General features: G+C 37.8%; 1 protein-coding gene across 4 annotated transcripts in view; it reads right to left on the bottom strand.

Annotated features, from left to right (window-relative positions):
- Window positions 1–22,476, bottom strand: part of rxfp1 (relaxin family peptide receptor 1) — a 75,179-nt gene that overhangs the window by 24,156 nt on the left and 28,547 nt on the right. For all 4 annotated transcript variants that reach the window (XR_006405491.1, XM_044364346.1, XM_044364347.1 and 1 more), the window contains exon 3: window positions 6,090–6,173. Coding sequence is in view for 3 of the 4 variants with exons in the window: in XM_044364346.1 (XP_044220281.1) it covers window positions 6,090–6,173 (84 nt within the window). In the remaining variant the exon portion in view is untranslated. The remainder of the gene's footprint in view (window positions 1–6,089; window positions 6,174–22,476) is intronic.

The following is a 22,476-nucleotide window of genomic DNA, read 5'->3' as shown; positions in this document are numbered from 1 at the left end:
CTGTTTAAACTGAATTAACGTTTTCAGAGATACTATTGATTGAGGTCAGTAATTTAAAAAGTACAATATATATCTGATTAGTTGGAATGTCCTGAACCAGTCCGTGGGTTTATGATAGCAGAGATTCAGGTGTTTTTGATTGGCCACATAAAGCCCAGTTCATTACTAATGCTGTTTTTATTTGCTCCATGTATGCCGGCTGTTGAATACATCCCATTTGCACTTTGTTAAAACACTGCAGTCTCCTAACTTACAGAGTTTTAAGTGGATTGACAATAAGTGAACTGCAGAGTGCACAAAATAAACTCAATCCAGCAGATTAAGTCACTCATAAAGTATGTCTGTGTGGCACTCACCAATGTAAGATGATTGGGGAAAAAAATAAAACTAAAAGCTAATTTTGTGTCCATTTCTGCAAAATCTGCAAAAACCTCTAATGTTATGCTGTTGGTTGAAAGGCGGATATTAACTTCAATATTGTGTCAATGAAAAGACTTTTTGCTTAAAATATACTAAAACTGTATACCAATACCCAAATATGTTCATTTGAGTTCTTAATATATTCATTTCAACATGGCACTTCCCATAAAACATATTATAAAACACTTCCATATTGTTATGCTTTAGGACAGGATGCTTTTAACTGAAAGGTCTTTTGGGAGGTCACAGGTCAGAGAATATGAGACAAACTGCATCTGTGTGTTGTGTACCTGCTCATGTGAGAACTGCTTTGCTATTCTAAATCTGAATGAGTGCATGGAAATAAAATATGCTATTTAGTCAACACTTATTTCTACATAACTTCTATTTCATGGGCGGCCACGGTAGAAATACATCCTTAACTCGCAGCTTTACTGTAATAAAGAACCACACAAAAGCATTCGTGTGCCGATGCTAAGAGAAGATGACCGATCTGAGATGTCTTTGTGATCACATTATGTTACAGTTGTCAGTTTGAAGTCATTTGAAAAGCTGCAAAGGAATTTCCATGGAACTAAATCATTAATGAATGTCACTGACACTGCCATTATTATTTTCTGGCTTATTTTCAGGCTTTCATACAGTTGTCAAGCATGAAACTGCCATCTTGTTGCGCCTCTACTCAAACATAGCTTCCTTTGCATGGCTCAAAATTACCAAAAAAGGTGTGGAAAGCATTTCAAGGTTATTTAAATAGACACATGTCTTTGTACAAATGTTTGTATTGCCATGAAAATACAACTCTACAGTATGCATATATTCATGGAGCCTCAAGCTTGATAAAGGCTGATACACAGAAAAAAGTAAAACAACAGGACACAGTATAATGATTACAGAGCCTCACCAAAAGAATAGGGTCACAGATATAATTTCCACATCGACCAGTTTGGCAATCAACATGCCTAAAGACTATAAAGACTATAACTCTAGTGTTTTTCATAGATTTTTTTCATCCCATTTTTAGTAAATGGTGACCACTGTGAATGTGTTCTGAATACGATGCTATTTCAATTAAGGTCCACATTGAGCCTTGATTGGATTTTAAATTAACAAAACACTGGCTACCATAGTGGAATGATGTTTACTCAATAACAGTTACATCAACAAAGCTGATTACACCTGCACAGTGCAACATAATAGAAGGTCTGTTTGGAAATGGCAGCCCAATGGGGACATCTCTTTATTTTCAAACCTTAAGTCGAATAAAGGCAATGGACTGCAAAAGGACATTTGACTTTTTGAAGATTTCTCTGAGGCTTGAACACCAGGATAAATAAGATTTTTTATTTCAGTTAAACAGAAAAAGAACTCCAGGTTGACATAGAGGAGAGTACAGAGGTCTCTGCTAAGGCCGACTTTTGTTGTTTGACCTATTGCCATTTTTAGTGTAAGGAGAAAAGACACTGAGGAAAACATTATTCAGAAATCACCACCATGAAATAGTGACATCATGGTGGTGGGGGACTTCACATGTATCTGTGACCCTGGGAGCTGTATTAGAGGAATAAAAGCTCCTGGTAGGGGGCTCCTCCCCTGGTGTTCAGTTAGATAAGACGAGGTAAGCAGTGGGTTGAGCTTGAAGACAGAGCTCTCAAGATACAACATGATCTGCATTCCAACTATCTGTGTTTTTCAGTGTTTGTTACAATATGAAAAGAACAATTCCTACGAAGTCTTCCTGTTTTGGTATCTTTAAAGGTCCTGCACATTTTTTGTCAAGTTCTACCCAGAGATACAGATTGGGCTGCCAAGAGCAACACAGATAATAGAATAAAACAAGTTTATACTGCAATGTTTTTTTCTATAGTAGCAAGCAAAACACATTTAACATTGATACACAGGTGAAAAGCAAGTAAAACTAATTTAAAGGGGATATATCATGCTGTTTGTGATTTTTTTTTGTTATTTTTATACTGTTACAGCGTCCAATGTCTATGTTAAACATGGTCAAAGCTCCAAAACTTGAGGAGAATGTATGAAAAATGCTCCCTGCAAGTCAAAAGCAAGGACTTCAGCCTGCTCTGAACCTCTACTTTCTTCTCGTGATGGCATCAGATTATTTGCAAATGCCAACAAACTTCTGTCCAGTTCAAAGTCTTTGCTGCTAAGGTTGATCCATGAGTTGTTCTCAATGTCCACTTGCATATTTTGGGTCAGATTTGGGCTCGAACATGTACGGATGTACTTGAGAAGTTTCCATTTCAAGTAAAGAAAGAGAAAAAGAAGTGAAATCCTCCTGCTAATGTTTGTTTACGTAGCCTCCAGAGCCGCCAGAAGCCTCCTTAGGGGAAGCCTCCTGAAGCTGGCCAATCAGAACAGAGTGGGCTCATTGGGAGGGGGGCCTCAAAGAGACAGGAGCTAAAATGGCCTGTTTCAGACCGAGGCTGAAATTAGGGCTGCGTAAGATAAATGAGCACATTTGAATTGTAAATCATGCAAAGACAGTCTATAACAGTAGACCCCCAGAATATAAACATAAACCTGAAAATGCACATGATACATCCCCTTTAAGATCTATTCAGAGGTAAAGGCTCCACATATAGGAGCTCAAAGAAAGAAATTCTGTCCACACCTATGACATGACACCACGGGAAGATGACTGATGGTTCATGGATTGAGTTTTTCACTGACATGATTGCTAAACAAGACCGTAACATACTGCCTCAAATAGTTCTGAAGGAAAGCATTTGTAAAAGCGAAGAGCTCTGTTCCTAAAATGTGGACCATTTATGAGTCCACATCAAACATAATTTCAATCCCATCGCTTCTTGGAGTTGACAATTGCTTTCCTGGAGAGTCCGATTAATAGTATTAAGTTATTAAGTGCAGGTAATTGTAGTTGGAGTGTGTTTAATTACTGTAATGACATGACATATAACATTAAAAAAAAAACAAGTGCCCCAAAGCTGTCTTTGGTTGTCATGTTCCAATCATCTGGACGGACACAGACCTTTCATCATCTTTACCCACGTAGTAAATTATGCAAAACCTGCTGGGCTTTATTTTTAGAGATACAAAGTTGGGTATATTTTTTATTGTGCACTTTTCAGTGGATGGCATGGATTCTCAGCATGGATGTTGGATCTCAAACTGCTGTCACAATGGGAGATTCAAGGAGCATGAGCCGACAGAAAATTTTTAAACTTAACTGTGAGGAGAAAATTCACAAAACTTGATGGGTATGGCCAAAAAACAAAACCTGACAGTTTGATTTCCTCTGACTGGTTTTGGTTTTAACATTTAGGACTTTGCAATTTAGTATAGATGGCAAATTTAAGCTATAATTATGTCAACAATTAGGCCATGCATGCCCTTTTTATCTTTATATAAATCAAGTCTGACAAACCAACGGCCAGCTAAATTCATAGCTGTCCAAATAAAATACTTTTGATTCAAAGTCCCTGACAAAATGCATTTAATATAATGTAAAGTGATCTGATTCCTAATACAACTTTAATTTAATTTGTACACCTGATGGAGTTCGTGGGATAAACTGCATAGAAAATACTTCAGATGAAAAAAGAAAAAGAAAAAACTGCACAGCACTACAACAGTTACTCATGGCACACATGACTGTGCTCCATGCTACTGGTATTTATGAAGTATGTATGTATGTAAGCTACAGTATCTTGCAAAAACATCAAATAAACATAAGAGATTTAATCAAAACTCATAATTCATGCAAGTATACTCACCTTTTATTTGTACTGTATATACATAATGTATGATACATTGTGTTGGGTTTAACATGAATTTGACAATGTTGATGTGATGGCATTTCTCCAGTGTCTTCAGTACTTACATTTCTCCCAAACCCTGGATTATTCAGTGTCATGTGAACATAATCATAATCTACACATTACAGCCTCTGCAAAATTGTAGATCAAATTGAAAACAGCTAAACTCAACATACAATGTGATTTTGGAGAGGTCTGTGTTTCCACCCCTGCCTGCTAAAACCACACAAATTGTGGCTTTTATACACTCTCTGTAATGTTTATGGACCAAACTTAGAGTCAGATTGTCCTGTGTGCAGAGGCAGACTACTTAACCCATAGAATTACTGTTTATTTTTCATTAAGGAGTGGCATGAATTAATAATAAGTGTGCATGAACAACTAAATTTAGAGCACCAGTTATTATTATTTTCTCTCCCTGGGCTCTATACCAGTGGAGCAGGACTAAATAGTCTGTCTAAATATTTTCTCTTTTGGAAACAGTGATGGCATTTAATTATTAATGTAATGCATTTTTCATCACTTTTTACTCTTTTTAAACTGAGTTTTTATTATATTATATTCAGTGCACTATTTATTATATTTTCTATCCTTTTTAAGCTCATGAATTGGCAGATGAATCATTTTACCTTCAGAAACAAATACAGCTTCATTGCCTCTTCTGTTCTCTTGTGTGAAGGACTGTGGCGGCGCAGCACAGCAGGTAAACTTTAGCAAGTCAGCAGGAGGCATGACTGAAGGTTTTGCTCATTTTCTCATTTTCTTTCCTCATGTTCTCTTACATTTCAACATCACTCCAGATACTCAACAAGGCTTTCGCTATTTTTCTTTTGTCGTGGTGCTACTATATGTAGCTGCTGTCAGTGTCTGTGTCAGTGTCTGACTTTAATGTTTTAATATGCAGGGGAAAAAAATTAATTAGATAATTAGTGAAGCTAAAATTTCAGCTTTAGCTTTGTTTTCTTTACAAGCAAAAGCATATAATTTTCTAAAGTTTATAACATGATATTATTGTGGTACATCTCTGATGAAAAATGTGATTGTTGAGAGGGAATATGCCTGAGAGGTTTACTTAAATTGTGAATTAATAGTATAAAGAGAAGAATGCTAATTTCCCAATCAAACTGTAATTGCCCATTCGATAGCATTTGTTTTTACATGTTGGTTACAAAACTAAATGTGTACCCTGCTGGATGCCAGTCTTGAACACCCACATCCAGAATTATTAGTGCTGAAGAATTGGTGAATATAGTTGGCTGTATTTTATAAACTTTTTGTTGCTTCTTTTGTTTGTCATGGGGAAGCTTCACTATTATGCATTCAGTAGTGCATCCTCCCCTGACCTCACCTCCTCCACAAACACATCCCAATCAACTAGTAGGAGTCAGTCAGTCATGACCCCTCACTTGTTTCCCGCCAGCAAACACTGACAACTGTATTTGATTATGCATAATCTGTTGCTGTGTGGAGTGTTTTTACACTACCTGCACCAGTTTCTTTTAATAAATATGAAATAATGATTTTTTTTACAAATGTCAACTGTGCTACCATTAATGCTATAAACTCTGTTTGCTGCCCTAAATACTAAATGCTGGGAGAATCTCTACAGGGAAAATCCCCTGGTGCACAGGAAGCTATGTAAAGTGTTTTGTACTATTTACATCATATAGGGACTATTGCATGAAGCAGTGATTGCCACCATGACTTAAAATACAAACAAAGGGAAGGAGAAAATCCATATCACTGTCTATCCAATGACACCCATATGTTATCTTCAAGAGTAGTTATAAAACGTTGTATTTATGAGCAACAATTCAGCAAAAATTATCCTTAAACTTGCAGTTCACAGTTTATTTGCAGAACAGTACTTACGGCAAACATTGGACTTGGTCCCAGTGTTATAGTTGGGCATTCCAAAATACTTGTCAAAAAGATGGGGCCATCCATTATTATCCCCTGGAAAAAGAAAACAAGACAGACGGAAACACAGATTACAACCAATTTGTCCTTCAAACCAAACATCTTTTATAAGGAGGTAGTTCAAATGTTCCATTTTGTCAGACAACAGGACAGACAGGTCCTCTCGCTCTTGCACATGCAGTAATACTAGAAGTTGTGGATGACATCCAAAATAGTACACACTCATTGTTGCATTAAAGGGCCAAAGACTAACGTGCTATACAGGAAAGGATTTTTTTGTGATTTTGGACAAGTTTGTGGGTGCAGCTCAGACAGCCAAAGCCATGAAGTTGCTCTTTGCGCTTGTGTTTTTCACTTGTGCGCCAAAGTGGCTGGTGGATTCTAAATTTTACCAGCCACCATTTTGTAATCGGCCATGACCGGTGACTGGCTCCCATCAGTCTCACATATCTGAATTTGTCTGTGAAATTTACATACGTGTAGCAAATAGCTGAACGTTGGCTCATGTCGCACACACAGGGGCACAGACAGTAACATCTCAGTCACACACATGCTAAAACTAAATGATATGAACTGTTGCAGAGACTGGTAACGTTACAGCACGTCGGCAACTATGGCTGGTAGGTTCACAAATTCACTGGCATTTGGCCGGTGTTAATTTCCATCCCTGCATTACAATAATTGTTGGTGTATCATCTGACGTCCACGCTGCTCAGCCTGCTGTGACATGGGAAACATCAGCTCATCACTGGCTGCCAGGTCAACTGGCGCAAACACAAATAGAAATAATAATAGTGTTGATCACATGCACAAGTGATGTATACAGCTGCCAAGTTACTGCCAGATTCTAAAAATGCAGAAAAATGACGAGTCTTGCAACAAGTAAACAAGGACAAACAGTGACCTGACTTCCGACAAAACAATTATTACACTGCACTGATAGAGCAACTTACAAAGTTTAAATGAAATACCATCCACCCACATACGAACTGAGCAGTTATAGCCACAGAAAGCCCTCCTGCTAATGCACACTAACAAGAGAAAAGAATTAGACATACTGTCTATAAACAATACTCTAAACTCCTTAATGGGCCACATTCATTAAATTGCAGTATTTTAACTATTTTACATTTGGCAGTTTGTTGCCTGTTGTGTAAATGTAGAGGAGGCGTGTAGGCTTATGTTTAAGCTCTATTTTTATGGTATGGCTGTAGGGATAGTAATGGTCTGTTTTTTGGTCCGCAAATTTCACTTTAGTTCAGGTTTATATGCTAGCTGGAGCTGCAACGATTAGTCGATTAATTGCCGACTATGAAATTAATTGCCAGCTATTTCGATAATTGATTTGTCATTTTCAGTCATTTTTTAATTAAAAAATGTCCAAATTATCTGATTCCAGCTTCTCAAATGTGAATATTTTCTGGTTTCTTTAGTCTTCTATGACAGTAAACTGAATATTTTTGGGTTGTGGACAAAACAAGACATTTAAAAGACATAACCTTGGGCTCTGGGAAACAGTGATTGACAATTTTTCACCAAACAACTAATCGATTAACCAAGAAAATAATTGACAGATTAACGAATAATTATAATGAAAATAAACAAAAATTGCAGCCCTAAAACTAGCTTTTTTCCAGAGCTTTCAAATGTATTTCATTGCCTTCCATCTTTGAAAGCTTTTAAGTAGGTAGCTCCAAGGTCACTAATGAAATTTCACTTTTCTTGTTTTGTCTGATCAACAGTCCAAATCCCAAAGATATTCAGTCAAATCTTCACATTAGAGGAACTCAAATTATAGTTATTACATTGAACAATGTCAGACAATTACTTAAATTAATTAACAACCACTTTCCTAAATGTCAGATCATTGTTAGATCCAAATTGTATAATAACTATGCAGATGTTCCAACATCCTGCAGAGAATAACAATTTCAGATTTGAGGTGTGCTACTCCTGGGACTGTTAGGAAGGAACTCAGCATCCACTTCAGTTCTTACAGTGTGAGGCTTTGATGCAGTGTTTGAGGAGGTCAGACCAAAAACCCTTTATCCTGTTCTGGCAGGCTCACTCGCCACAGATCCAACTGTTTTCCTGTTACTGTTTCTCAGGTAGTGGTTATTTCGTCTTTTCTACCAGCCTTTTGTGTTTAAAAATCAATCGATAAAGCTCCATTTCAACCAAAAGTTCCAGGTATATTGGAACCAGAGGAACTAATCCCAGGAACTATTAGTGCTTTCTTTTCAATGTAGGGACCTCTGCTACTGCTTCAAAGAACACACACAGACAACTTCTTCCTGATGACATTTATTCATAGCTAAATGTCTATCAATAACTGAATAAATGAAGCATTAATAAGGAGCACATAATGAAGAAAAGACTGAAAGAAATGAATAAAAGATCTTTAAATAGTGAGATAAACCTTCACTCAATGGGCGATAGTGAAGTGAAGTACTGTATGTGACTCAGAGTTATCAGAAAACAGCGGGACATTAGAAGAAATAGTCAGTTCTCTACGGGAATTATTTCTTATTTGACATCAACTCTGAATCACAGAAAGATGTGGAATGCCTACTTGTAATTAAGTGTCGTGCAACAATTAGTCGGATTTATCTTGTTCTGAAGTTGGTATGCAGGGTTGAGTCTGCTGGTGCAGCCTACCAGCGAGGTGCAGGCCTGTTAGCCTGCAGGGCTACACCATGAAGGTGCCTCTGGGGCCGGCTCCGCTCCCAGGCAACTAAGCAGATGTGGTGGTTCGCTGAGCAACAAGGGCCCAACAGCTGGCCCCCCTCGCTGTCCCTGAGGCAGTTAGATGTGGGTCGGCAGTCAGATGTGGACTGCCTGTACGGTCTCTGTGATTTCTGGTGATTTGTGGCTGAAGTTACACTAACTTTCTGGACTAATTCTGTTGGCCAGATGACAAAACTTCAAAAACACTATTAAAATGCAAGATGTATTACAGTACAAATTTATAAAAAGACAAAAAGAAGCAGTTTCTTCAGTTGATACTGAAGTGCACAGAGGCTTGTTTCAGAAAAAGGTTAAAATGCGCGTACACTTTAGGTGAGGAAACAAAACAATATTGTGACTCTTAGGGAATAAATTTTTGAGTTTTACACACTCAATCAGTCGTGATTCTAACATAAATTGTAGGTAATTGTGTGTTACATAAAATATTCAGAAAACACATGGTTTGGCAGCAGCTCTTATTCCAGCTTGTGATTCATGACTAATTACCTGTTAAGATGATTTCAAATACTGCTAATAGATGCAAAGACTTAGACAACACTAAGTTGATTACATAATACAAATAAAAGAAAAACAAATGCAGTCTTACATACACGACATACTAACATGCAATATCAACTGCCCTCAGACATTATACATTAGAGTCCCTGGGCTTTTACAGTCTCTTTGAGCTTTTTGATCTGATTCTAATGGCAGGGGTCCAGCTGTGTGCTGCATTGGTGTGTGTGTTTGTTTGTTTGTGCATGTGTGTGTGTGTGTAGGCAGAGACATGGGGGGGGGAGAGAAGAGGGGTGTGTGTATTCAGCTCATCTCCAGCTCAAGTCATTTTAGTGTCTTAGCATCCTGTTATTAATTCTTTATCTTTATCAGGCCATCTGTCTCCTAAAGGGTTTTTGGAGCCCAGTGTTTGGTCTGGCCAGCGTCAACGCTTTCTATTCTATGAGACTGTAAGAGATGAATGGGCCGATCTGAAAGTCTAGAAAAATACTCAAAACTGTCCACCCTACACCACCACATCTGAGGAACCAGGTAAATCATGCAAATTAGACCCATGAAGAATTCAAAAATTGCAGCTGTGCATGAAACACAGCATTCATACATAAGGAAAAAAACAACACAGATCCATCCTGTTGTTTTTTGTATTTACTGATGGAGAAATGCAGAGGAGGAAACTGAATCTGAGACTAAGAGTGTCTGTCTCCGCAGTAAATCATCTGCTGAGTGTTTGATAGTTATTTATTTCTGCTTTAGAACATAACTGCCATGAAACAATCAGAAAATAACGTTTAATTTCTCTCATTCAATTCTCTCGCTTTTGATCTCGCTACTGCCACTCCCTCTCTTCATTTACTCTCTAGCACCCTCGACCACCATGGCTCCCTCTGTCTCTTTTTCATAATGACTCAGAAAGCACAACACAAGTTGAAGCAGCTACGGTGTCTGTATTTGACCATTCAGCTATGGTCACTCCTGCAAACCATGCACCCCCCCCCCCACAAACATAAAACATTCACTAGATTCATGCTCATGGTGGGTGACATACAAAGAAATCACCCCCTGAAAACACCCCCCTGCAACAAAGCACAATCAGGCAGTATTGATTTAAGGCACAGCCCTTGGACAAAACTCCATTACTCTATAGGCATATAGAGTCCACATGATCCGCATGCCAATTGTGCCATTGTGCCCACATAGTGAAGTTCACATGTCGAAATGCTTTCTGTTTACAATGGAGTGTAATTGGAATGTGGCTCATGTGGACTCTTCAATTATGTGACCTTAGAGTAGAAAGTTCTGTCTACACCAGCTACAGATAGGGCCTTTAAAATCAATAGTGAGTGTCTTTTGGCTGAATGAACATTCGACATGTTGTCATTTGAAATTTGTACTATTATATCCAGTATGTGGTAGGTGAAACCTCAATAACACATGAAATGTGGTGATTTTTTTTTCTTTTAATTTTCTTATTTTGCATGAGGGTTTTGTGGTTTAAATGAAGTGGAGCACAAAGTGTATGAGAATATTTGAATATGAAATACCTAATAAGGAACAGTAGGAGCCCTGACGTCCCCTGAAACTTTCCAAGTGCTTTGGTTTGACTTCAGCATGAATTTAATAGCTCTTGAATATACAAACCAGACTTGGGGTCACACTACTGGCTCTGTGTATTAAGGGCTGAGGTCTGAATGCTAACTTGCTCACTATGGCAATGCTAAAATGCTGATGTTTGGCAGCTATAATGTTTACCATGTTCACCCTCTTAGTTTAGCATGCTAACATTTGCTAATTAGCACAAAACGCAGAGCAAAGCTGAGGCTGATGGGAATGTCATTAGTTTTGCAAGTATTTGGTCATGAAGCAGTATTGGACAAATTAAAATTGTGACGCGATTATGGTTTTAGATGGAAAGTAAAGGGATCACCAAAGTAATTAGAATCAATCAATGGGGGCGTTAATAGAAAACAGAGATAGCAGGCTTCTCATTTTTGCCGATCGCTGGTTTAAACGACGGACATCACTGGTTGCAGATTAGATCAGCGGCGGCTAATTAATTCTGTAACAGCTAAAATGAAAAAGGTTTGTCTGTTCTCTAGTTAAGTTATCTTAGACAAAGATTGTGTATGAGGAGTCACATAAATCTCTACCACAGTGGATTGCAGCCTCACAGAGTGGCGACTGATGTTCTAGCTGATCACCTCATGTCAATTTAAGAACCTCCCAGTGAAACTTTTATTTCTATCATATCAGCATTTTAATCTGATCAGTTTAATAGTTCTGAATCAAGACTCAGTATTCAGAGTAAGTGGCTAGGTGAAGCACAGAGGGCTATAGCTGCTGATAAAATGTGACAGATACATATAATTAACATTTAATAATGTATATTAAGCCGCTCATCTAATTTTCAGGTTGTAGATACAGGTTGTAACCATTAATTAGGCTGCCACTAAAACTGTTGTGTTTCTGTCAATAAAAGATGATTAGTTATTTTATACTTTGGTTACTTGCAAATTCTGAAAGGTAAATCTAAAAGATGCAATAAGGGATTTAATACTGGATTTAAATATGATGAAATGGTATCAAACTCCATCCCTACGGTGAACCAAATTTTATGACAATCCATCCAATAGTTGAGATGTTGAGATATTTAAGCCTCATTTGATTCTTGTTTTTGAAGTTTCTGGGCAGATTCTACATGCAGAAACTCAGGAAAAAATAGAGTCATGGCAACAAAATTAGGACATGAGTTGACGAGATGTCATTGACCTGAATTCTATGTCTGGCTCTACACCCAACTAAGTAAGACTGTGTTGTTTTTGAACTAAATAGGGCCAGGCTTTTTAGTACATGTGACATACAAATTTATTAGTAAGTTATGTTGAAGCTTTGTGTCTGATTTGTTGGATACATCACCATAGACCGGATATCAACAATATCACTCACACTTTACAGGTTCACTGTAAACACAAAACAGGAACATCCTTCTCCTCTCAGTGAATATTTATCATCAGCAACATGGGAATTAAGTAATCCCAAACCCCGCATATTATTGTGTGGGGATTTATGCTCCATTTAAGCTTCCACCTTGCAGCACAGCTCAGTGTGTTTAGTGGGGGTTACTGTAGCGTATGTAGCACTGCCTGCAGCATAATGCCTTTTTAACCTGAATTCATAGTGTTCATAGTGTTTGATAGTACATCTTTAAAACTTTTTTTTTGCAAAGATTCTAACTGTATACTCTTAAAACATGATTTGCCACCCATAACTGTGTGTATAGTATATTCATTAAGCTGATGTAGAATTACCATGGAACCTCAGGTGAATTAAGGATTCAGTCCCCAAATCTGTGCAATGCCCTACATTTGTACAAAATAAACAAAGTCTGTTTCAGTGAAATTTAACGACTTACTAATTGGAGCTTGGTCTTTCCTCAAATGGGTCTCTATGTTGAGTGGCTGGATGAGCCTCTTGAATTTGCAGCCATAATGCTATTGAAGCTTTTAATTATTTGCACTGCAGCCCCGTTAAAAATACAAAAACAGACCCCAAATTAGTGAGATGCTGATTAACACCGGGGTAATTTTATCTGAAGCCATCTTTGTGTTTGGATTTTTTCCAGGGGAATTTCTATTCATTGGAGAGTGGACAAATTGGCCCGAGGATTAACAACATAGATGAATTCTGTGATTATTAAAAATCACAGCAGGTCTCAAGGTCACATTAACACCATCCGACCAGAGCTAAAAGTAGGCTGAATTACACAGTACTGCAACTGTGATGAGTGGGTCACTGTATTGTTTCTATCAGGCGTTTAAGAAACACATACAAGGATGCGCGTCACAAGCTCGAGGCAAAGAGGGTGGTAACAGTTGGTGGCGGTAAAAAGATAGCAATTAACCAATAAAAGAGGAGAAAGACAAGACCAGCGCTGATCAAAACAAACAAAAAGGCTTTTCTAATGTTTTGTAAAAAGGTACAAATCACATTAGATGTGTTTGTTTGGCCTTAAGGATGCACAGATGTGTTTTGGAGAGACACACTGAATGTTAATAAAGCTGTTTGTTTATAATAAAAACTTCACAGAGTACCTTTAAAGCATGCACATGCATAAAATGTTGGGTTGGCAATATGGATCCCTGTCAAAAAACAAGAGATCTTCTATGTTTATGTTATGCATCCTAGTTCATTTTGCTATTATTAGTAGTACAGTAGTTTGTTTATAATGAAAACTCCATAGTGTACCTTTAAAGCTCTCAGATGTACGTCACTATGGATAAAAGCATCTGCTGTATGAAACTGTAAATTGTAAAGCATGTGCATGCATAAAATGTCAGGTTGGGAATTTGGATACCCGTGAAAAAACAAGCGATCTGCTATGTTTATCGACTGTTTATGTTATGCATCCTAGTTTATTGTGTTATTATTAGCAGTCCATGTCTCTTATATTATTGATAAAAAACTGCTGAACATTGGTTAAACTCCAGTTTGCTTTTTAAAAACCATCTTAGTGACTTGTCTGCAATTCTCAGTCATCTATGGTCAAGTGTAGCTGGACTAGAGGCTTGAAAGAAGAAGAATCTACAAGTCCAGGCTTTTAGATACATCTTAGAGATTTAGTTACTTCAAAGTTGTCAAAGAAGTCTTTTCATGGGGTGTTTCTATAACTCTATCCAGCCTTTGTATGCACAGAAGAAGACCAATCTGTGAATCTGTTCACTGTACAGTATTAACTGTAGAAACATACTAATAATGTGTAGCAGCGCTAACAATTTGCTGAAGTTTTTGATCAAAGCCACTGCAGTAAAAGTGCTGGGGCAGTGAAACCTTGCCCTCCCTCTGTCATTTAGATTTATGTTTAGCATTTTACTCTTCGGTGGGTAGCAGTACTTCAAAGGCGGTGGGAAGTCTCTCACACATTTGCCGCAGTTTGGGTGTGAAATGTAAATCTCAAAAAAAAAAGTGCAGTTGCTGGGATTCCATCAGCAGTGATAAAAGCAGCTATGATAAAAAACCTAGTGCTCCTGGCACTAATTGATAAGCTTCCCATCAATGTGAGTGTGTTCCGAGACATACAGGACACACAAGTTTCAAACGCTGAGCAAATTGAGAGATACCCAGGGAACACTTTATCACAGAGGCCGAAAATTAAAAATGCAAAAGCCTCATTTTCAGATACAGGTTTCAGCCACTGTATTATCTGTTCAAAGTGCTACTTCCAAAAGCACAATATTGTATGAACAACATTTGGAGATAATACCTTGCTGGGACTGCACTGTGAAATTGGTCTTTTTTAATTGTCATGCTAAGACAGTGTTTTGTTTACTTGATGATAATCTGCTTTAACACACTTGCACAGAGGAGGAAACTGGATGAGTAGACTGTTGCGGCTACCTACAGTAAGACATTCTTCTGTTTAGTCTGCATCACATTAAGTAAGCTGAATTAGAATTAGGCAAATTAATTGTGTTTTCACACATATGTTGAACCCTTTGTCAGTGTGTGCAAATAGATTCTCCTACAAATGCAAAATAGCTGGAGGGAAGAAATAAGAAGAAATAACATTTTGAAAGTGGCAGTTAAAATTTGGATAAAGTATCACTTTCAAAAGCTTTCTAAAGCTGATCACTTAGGATCTTTCCCAGTGCTGGAATCCAAACTAATCTATGCCTACTGTAGAGTATTGAGTTGTCACACACTGACTGATTCAGGAATCAAACCTGTGACCTTCTGGTTACATATTTCTTATCTACTTTAGATCTACAGTTATCATTGGACATTTTCTCACACGGGGAATGGGTCAAATATGAGATATACTGCTGAAACGAAATGATGATACATCTATTCATCAATCAAACAGAAAATTAATTGCCATCAATTTAGATAATTGATTAATAATTTAAGTAATTTATTGAGCAAAAGTGTCAAAACCTTTGTGAGGATTCGCTGCTTTTCTCTGTGTATATGATTATAAATATCTTTCAGATTTTGGACTGTTGGTTGGACAAAACATGCAATTTTCATGTTGGGCTATGGGAAATTGTGAGGGGCATTTTTCATTGTGTTCTGACATTTCAGAGACTAAACAATTCATAGATAACAAATATAGTTAAATCATTAATTAAAATAATTAGTTGCAGCTCCAATGCTACCGAACATTTATCAAGTCTATCAACCAATCTGTTATTATTATTGCAACCAATCTATTATTAAATTAGAATATTGAGACTGATATAAACTCCATCAGGACTGCTTGCCAGATGGTTGAATAGCTTAAGAAACCTCCTACTTCTGATGTCGGACACAGGAATGGGGCCGTGTCCGACAATTTCTGTAACTTTCTGAGTCCAAAAATCCGACATTCACACACACTTCATATGGTCATTGGCCAGACGCGCAGAGGTGAGAAAGGAGTCACACTTCATGTGAACAACCGGGTATAACATTACGAATGCCTTCCAGGAGAGACGATCTGAAAATGTACATCGTTATCCTCATATTTAAACAATATCAAGTCTTCCCCTTCTCTATGACAGCAGGCTTTCACTCCGACTCCAGTGTGGCTCTTCAGAACATCTATATATAACACATTTTATTTTGGTTGGACAACATGTCCTACTTTTTGAGCATAAACCAGCCCCTACAGTAGATCACCCTCAGTTGGGTGATTATAACAGGCTGAATTTGGCCATTTGGTCTCATTTAGAGCTGCAACAATTAGTTTTAGTTTAGTTAGATTAGTTGATGGGCAGAAAATTAATCAGCAACTATTCTGACAATGGATTAATCATTTGAAGTAATTTTTAAGAAAAAATGTCAAAATTCTCCGATTCCAACTTCTCATTTTCTATGATAATAAACAAAATATCTTTCGATTATGGACTGTTGGTCGGGACAAAAGACAACATTTGAGGACATCACATTGGGCAGAAAACAGTGAACATAGGGGCTCCAGAGTGTGACCAAAAATCTGTCTAGTGCAACTAAATGTTTTCATTGGTCGCACCGGTGCGCCTGAAATTTCTCTACAGTGTTCAGCTACAGTGACCTGCTCGATGAAGAGCTGCAGACAACAGGCTCTTATTGCATCTTCAGCAAACAGCGCATCTCAGGTAACAGCTTATTTCACCTTGCCATGCTGTGGAAAAACACTTGCAGCGTGCCAACTCAGCTCAACTAACCATGGCTCAGTGCGACTACCCCTAAAATCACAGAAAAACCCTACAAGTTTAGACTTTGATACATATGGCACAGGGAAAAAAGTTTGTCACCGAATAGAAACAGATTATCTCGGACTACAGTGGATGTTATCTTATGTATAAAGACGCATTTCCTCTGCAGTTGACTAAAAGATTATTCCATTGTGAACTACTGCAATTTGTCAGCAAATAGACGTCATATTAGAAATGTGTGTCTTCAGGATGTTTAGACTGCACAGCCATCTGTTGTTCAGAGTCCCTGGAGGAGTTTACAGTCCGGTGACATTATACACAGGGCCACAGGGTTCAACAATTTTGTCTGAGGGGCATGGGCCAGCAGAGGGGGATATTCTGTAAGGAACCGGGGGCAGAGCACACTTTTGTTTGAGTTATTTGAGTTGGATTTATTTCTTTAAGTTTGTCAGGCACTTTATCTGCACATTTATTCCTGTTTACAATCATTTACATAATGTGTTAAGAAATTACCAATGTTTATGGGAACTGACAAATAAAGGTAACCCTTAAAATGTATTATTGCAGGGTCAAAAGGCATGGTGAAAAATTTGGGGTGCACCTAAATGATGTTTCAACCTACAACTCATACTACATTTTTCTCCACTTTTCGATCTTCAGAGGAACAATACGAACACCAACTTTTAAAAACACACTAACTTGCATGTAAGGATTACTTATTCAAAAGCAGTCAACGCTCCATCTGTCTGTTTAAACCTCAGAGCAATTTTACTACAATGATTAATAATTCCCTGTATAATTAAACATGTTCTGAACGAGCACAGCGGCCCCGAAGTTATGAGTATCTGGCTTGAGATTAGGTTTATGAGTGCATTTCCCACTTGTACTGGAGTTTGGCACTTGACATTATGAAGCTCTTGCAGAAAATTGATGCTCCAGCATATCACTAGCTTGTCTGGCAAACTGAAAGACCCTCTAATTACAAAGAGCGTAGACAGACAGCATGCAGCACTTGGAAGCTAGGCCTGCACATTCATGAGCACAGTGCAATGATGCTGATATTATGTAGATTTGCTACAAGTAGAGATTGTTCGTTCTTTAAAGGATTGAGCATGTAATTTGTGATAAGCTGTGACCTACACTATTTCGGCTCTATGAAACTGAAAGTCTGACATAAGGAAAAGCCTGGGACTCAGGCTTGAGCGTGCTACAGATTGGGGATGTCATTTAACTCTTTTCGATTCCCTTGTCCTCCCCTGATGGTTTTTGATCACGCATGATTTTAGAGCACTGTCACGGCTAATTGGATTCAAGTATTTCCTGGTGATTGACGATGCCTTTGAAGCACCTCTCCCTTTAATGATTATCGCTCGTTTGATCATGATATGTCAGCTTCCTGGACTGAGTATTGATTTTCATATTGGTTGGTTTTGTCATTAATGACTCTTCATCTATCTCTGTGTCTTGGTTATAAAGTTGTTTTAAAGAACACTTTATGGAAACTACTATGCATGCCAAAATGATAAATAGATCGTCATATTTAAATTTAGGGCAATGAGTATATTGAGAGCTGGGTGCATTATTGAAGCTGATGGTAGGTTTCACAAAGCCACATTTTGTAACAAATTACATGTTTGTGGGATGATGCATTTTTATTTTGTTCCAAAAACACCTTAGATGCAATCCAATTCAGCACCACAACAAAGTAGCTTACTATTGTATACAGAGATTAAACAGTATCCCCAAGAGTAAAAAATAAATGTTGAAGAGGTAGGGCAAAGAATATTTTTAGACATATTTCACAACAGTTTTAAATTTTCATTATGGGATTGAAATATTTTAAATATTCATGTAGTGTTACATAATATTATTCTGTGTGTGTGACCAAAAATTAGACAATATTTAAAATGCATATATGCAAGTTATAATGAAAAAAAGCACATTTTTGGGTGTTTCATGTTACAATGCTCAAATTTTTTGAATTTTCCAAAACAAATGGTAGTAAATAGTAATGCACCTCAACTTTAGGAGTGATGTTTTTTATTCTCTTTTACCAAAAAAGTTGAATATTTAATTACACATTTGTTAGGTGTTGGTCTAACCAACTGAAAGCAGCATTGGGCATGAGTCCAGGGATGCATGATACATGACTAGTCAGTGAGTTGTTGAACTTTTAAAAAAAGACATCAGTCATTGACTTGTATTTTGTCTGTGTTATCCTGGTTCTGTCAGAAGTTTGGAAAATAAAGTTAGGATTCAGTGTCCATGAGGATTTTCAGTCATCCAGGTCATCTTTAGAAGAGATAAATCCGTAAAGAGTAGACTGTTAGGGGGGTTCCATTAAATCCTCTGTGGGTTGTTTATACCTTTGTGTCACGCATAAGCTCACCTGTGAGTTACTGATGATCTCATGAGATGGGAACATTTTTTTTTACCTTAATGTGATATATTTCCTGTTAAAACAGGACAGAGAATAATCAATCTTAAGTGTAAAACCAGTGTTTACACCTTGAAGAGAGAAAGGAAGTTTGATTTGATAGGACAGATAGAGAGGGGGGATGACTTTGATGGATGGACTTATTTAGATCCACTGGAGCAGCATGAGGTCACCAGTTTTGCAGTGTTTTGGTCACAGGGCTTGATACTTTCCAGATATACATAGCACCATCAAAGTGCAAACTATCATGGAACACATTAACTCAACACACGCTAAAATCAAATTAAATTATCAAGACGACACAAAAGACAATAGGCTTGTTTTTTGGAGTGCACACCAGAGAGGATGGAAGCCTGGCTACTGAAATGCACAGGAATATGACTCACACCAATCAGTATTTCCTTTTTTGACTCCCACCACCCACTAAACAACAAGCTGAGGGTTACTGGAACCATTTTACTATCTTCCCTAAAGCTTGAGGGAGTCCAAACAAGGCAGACAGAGGAGAAAAACAGAGAAGATAACCCTAACCCTTAACCCCAGCCCTAAACGCATCCACTCTAAAGACATCCAACCCCCTAAAAATACACACTAATGTAACAGGAGTGCACAGAACTAATCTTTATGGAGATAAAACAACCTGAAGTGACCTGAACCTGAACCTGAAGTGCAAGTGAATGGCCCTGAACTGTACCTGTCATACTTCTTGTATCTCAGTTCCTTTAATCAGTAACACAACAGCTACATTACTTCAACTGGCAGAAAAAATACACATATTCCTATACAATGTTGCTATGGTTGTCACTTTATTATGTAATGCATGAAGCGTAACTTTCACCATCAAGCCGATAATTTCATTGGAGAAGGCAAAAGACAAACTATGGCCAAAGTTTTAATTTTGTTTTTTTGGTGTCATTTTTCAATCTGTTTCTCAATCTTAAACTTTCCATTTCTGCCAGTCACACATGATTAAGACCTCACACTTCTCAAAACTAGCCACATCCAAGGGAGGATTTAGCTTTTCACAATTAGTCATTGTTGACACTCCATCTAGTGATTATTTTCAGACAGCATTAATGAGATGGGCAGAAAACCTTGGATGTGATTCCACGGTTTGATAAACCGTGGAAGTGAAATTATCACAATTTCACTGAGTCACTTTGAACTCTGCCTTCAAAGGCAGATTAATGTGCGACTCATTATATTATTGTGATGATAGACATAAGTTAAATAGCACAAACAGACTGATGCTCAATCAAACGAATAACCGAAAAAACTGAATGAATCATTGCAGTTCAGAGATCAACAACCACAGTGATACAAAAGGAGGAAGAAGGGGCAAACACTGTGGGAACACTGTGATGTAACCTGCACACTATTTGAAGTCAAACTCAAAGAGTTAACATCACACGCCTACAGATACACAGTCAGGACTTAGAGGAAAAAACTAATTTCACTTCTTACTGATAACAATCCTCCTTTCAACCATCTGTTGGTGCCTTAAATGAGGTAGAATTAGGCTACATGCTCCTCTGTGGACTGGAGCACTTTGTTGTGAATATGGTAAAATGAACACACTCCACATCTATCAAAATAATACAAAAATATGATTTCAAACAATAGGTGTGACCTCCATTGCTTTTGGCAACATCTCAAACAGACCTGAATTACAATTACACAGCAATCCTCAATCCTCAATCCAGGTTCTCATGACCTGGCGCCCCTGCTGGTTTTCATTCTAGTTATTTAATCAGGTACTACATGAGATGCCAAGTAAATATAATTAAGTAGCTGGTTGGACAGAACAGCAGCCGTACTATGTATCCCACGGGCTACGACTGACAACCACTTCTTATCATAATTGCACCATCTTAACATTTCTAGGATACTAAGAACAGTTGTCTCAAGGGACGCCACCACAACACAAACAGATGATACGTCCAGCTTTATAGTGTAGTCAGGTTTAAACAGGCACAGAGCTACTCTATATGCACAATGCTCTGTAGAAGAAATGAGCCATGGAGAACGTAACTCACAGTGCAGGGGATTTAAACAACTTTCTGCCAGGGGCGAGTGGGAGCCTTTACATCTTTGATAACCCAAGACACTTCAAACTTTATCTAGGAAGAGCCTTTGCCTCTCCATGCTCTATAATGTTAAATGCAAACTGATGTTACTGCCTGCAGGAGAAAGCATTTGTGATTGTTACACTGGCACAAAGTGACCTGAAACAGTTGGGTGCATCAATTCTCATAAAATATGTCATCCACTTTAATGCAAATGTGGTCCTTTGATTTTCATTTCAAAATTACAAGAACTGCACAATGGGCAACTGTGTGGAACCATGGAAACTAATGCACAATAGACCTCAGAATGGCTTTCCTCACACTTCACCGAACCTGATCTTCTCTAGGAGGATTAGCCTGCTAAGACCGGTGTCACACTGGTGAACTGAGCCACTGGCATTAAGGTTTAGTTAAAAAAAGAATCAAATTCATTTTCAGCATGGAACAATGAGCAGTGTGTATCTACTAAGATAGACTTAAAAAGCCTAGGTTTTTGCACTTAAGCCCTTTTCACAGATGCAGCTTGATCCACAAATGTTCCTGAAATATGTGTCAGTGTGAGTTATGTTTACTCTATAGAACTGATGTGCCACAAAATGCTCTCTTTAAAACTCCTGGCACTCTAAAGTTGAGTGGCAAATTTCATTTTGCACAGATTTTGTTTGGTGCAGTACGTTTTCCAAAATGTCTAGAAAGTGGAAAGACTCAAGGAAGGAGTTAACTGATGACCATTCAAGCAGACAATGAAATAATTAGTCGGCACATTAAACACAAAATCTGGCCTCAGCTCACTTGTTTAGGACTGTCATGTCGTGTGTGAGCACATTCTTCACTAACTGTGATTGTATTAGCCAGCATTCAGGTGTGTAAATGTGTGTTAGAGTGTGAGTGTGAAGCAGGACATTCCTTTAAAAGAGAGCATTGACCTCCAAAAACCTTCCCTGGTCTATACCTAATAGAATAAACAGACAACAATAGACTAGATACTAATTACAGTAATTCAACTTCACATTAATTTAAGTGAATATCCAATGTTTGGTATGTTTTTCCTAGAAAACAAATCCTCTGTAATACAGGAAGGAATTCATTCGTTGTTTTATTCATTCTGATGATTTGAGTCTTTTGAAACAGCATAGTTTGAAACAAGCAGAAGAACTTGGTAGAGAAAGTTGGGCAGTTGTGTGGATTAAGCCAGATTTTAAACCCCAAATTGGTCGCCCCCCCGACTAATTTTAGAGTCGGCACCAGTTGTCTTTTGACGTGTTGTTTGAGGGGAGTCACAACACCTGATTGATTTCCTGAACAATCAACAATCTGGCTCTTGGACAATCAGTTGGATTTCTGGATTCTTATAAATTTTGGTCAGCTGTCTTGCGGTTTGAGTAGTTTCTAACTGATATATCCACATGGCTGCTGTCAAAATA

Source organism: Thunnus albacares, chromosome 10 (assembly GCF_914725855.1).
Source record: "Thunnus albacares chromosome 10, fThuAlb1.1, whole genome shotgun sequence".
NCBI lineage: Eukaryota > Metazoa > Chordata > Actinopteri > Scombriformes > Scombridae > Thunnus > Thunnus albacares.
The sequence above is the reverse complement of the archived record's forward strand: the minus strand, read 5'-3'. Positions and strand labels throughout refer to the sequence as shown.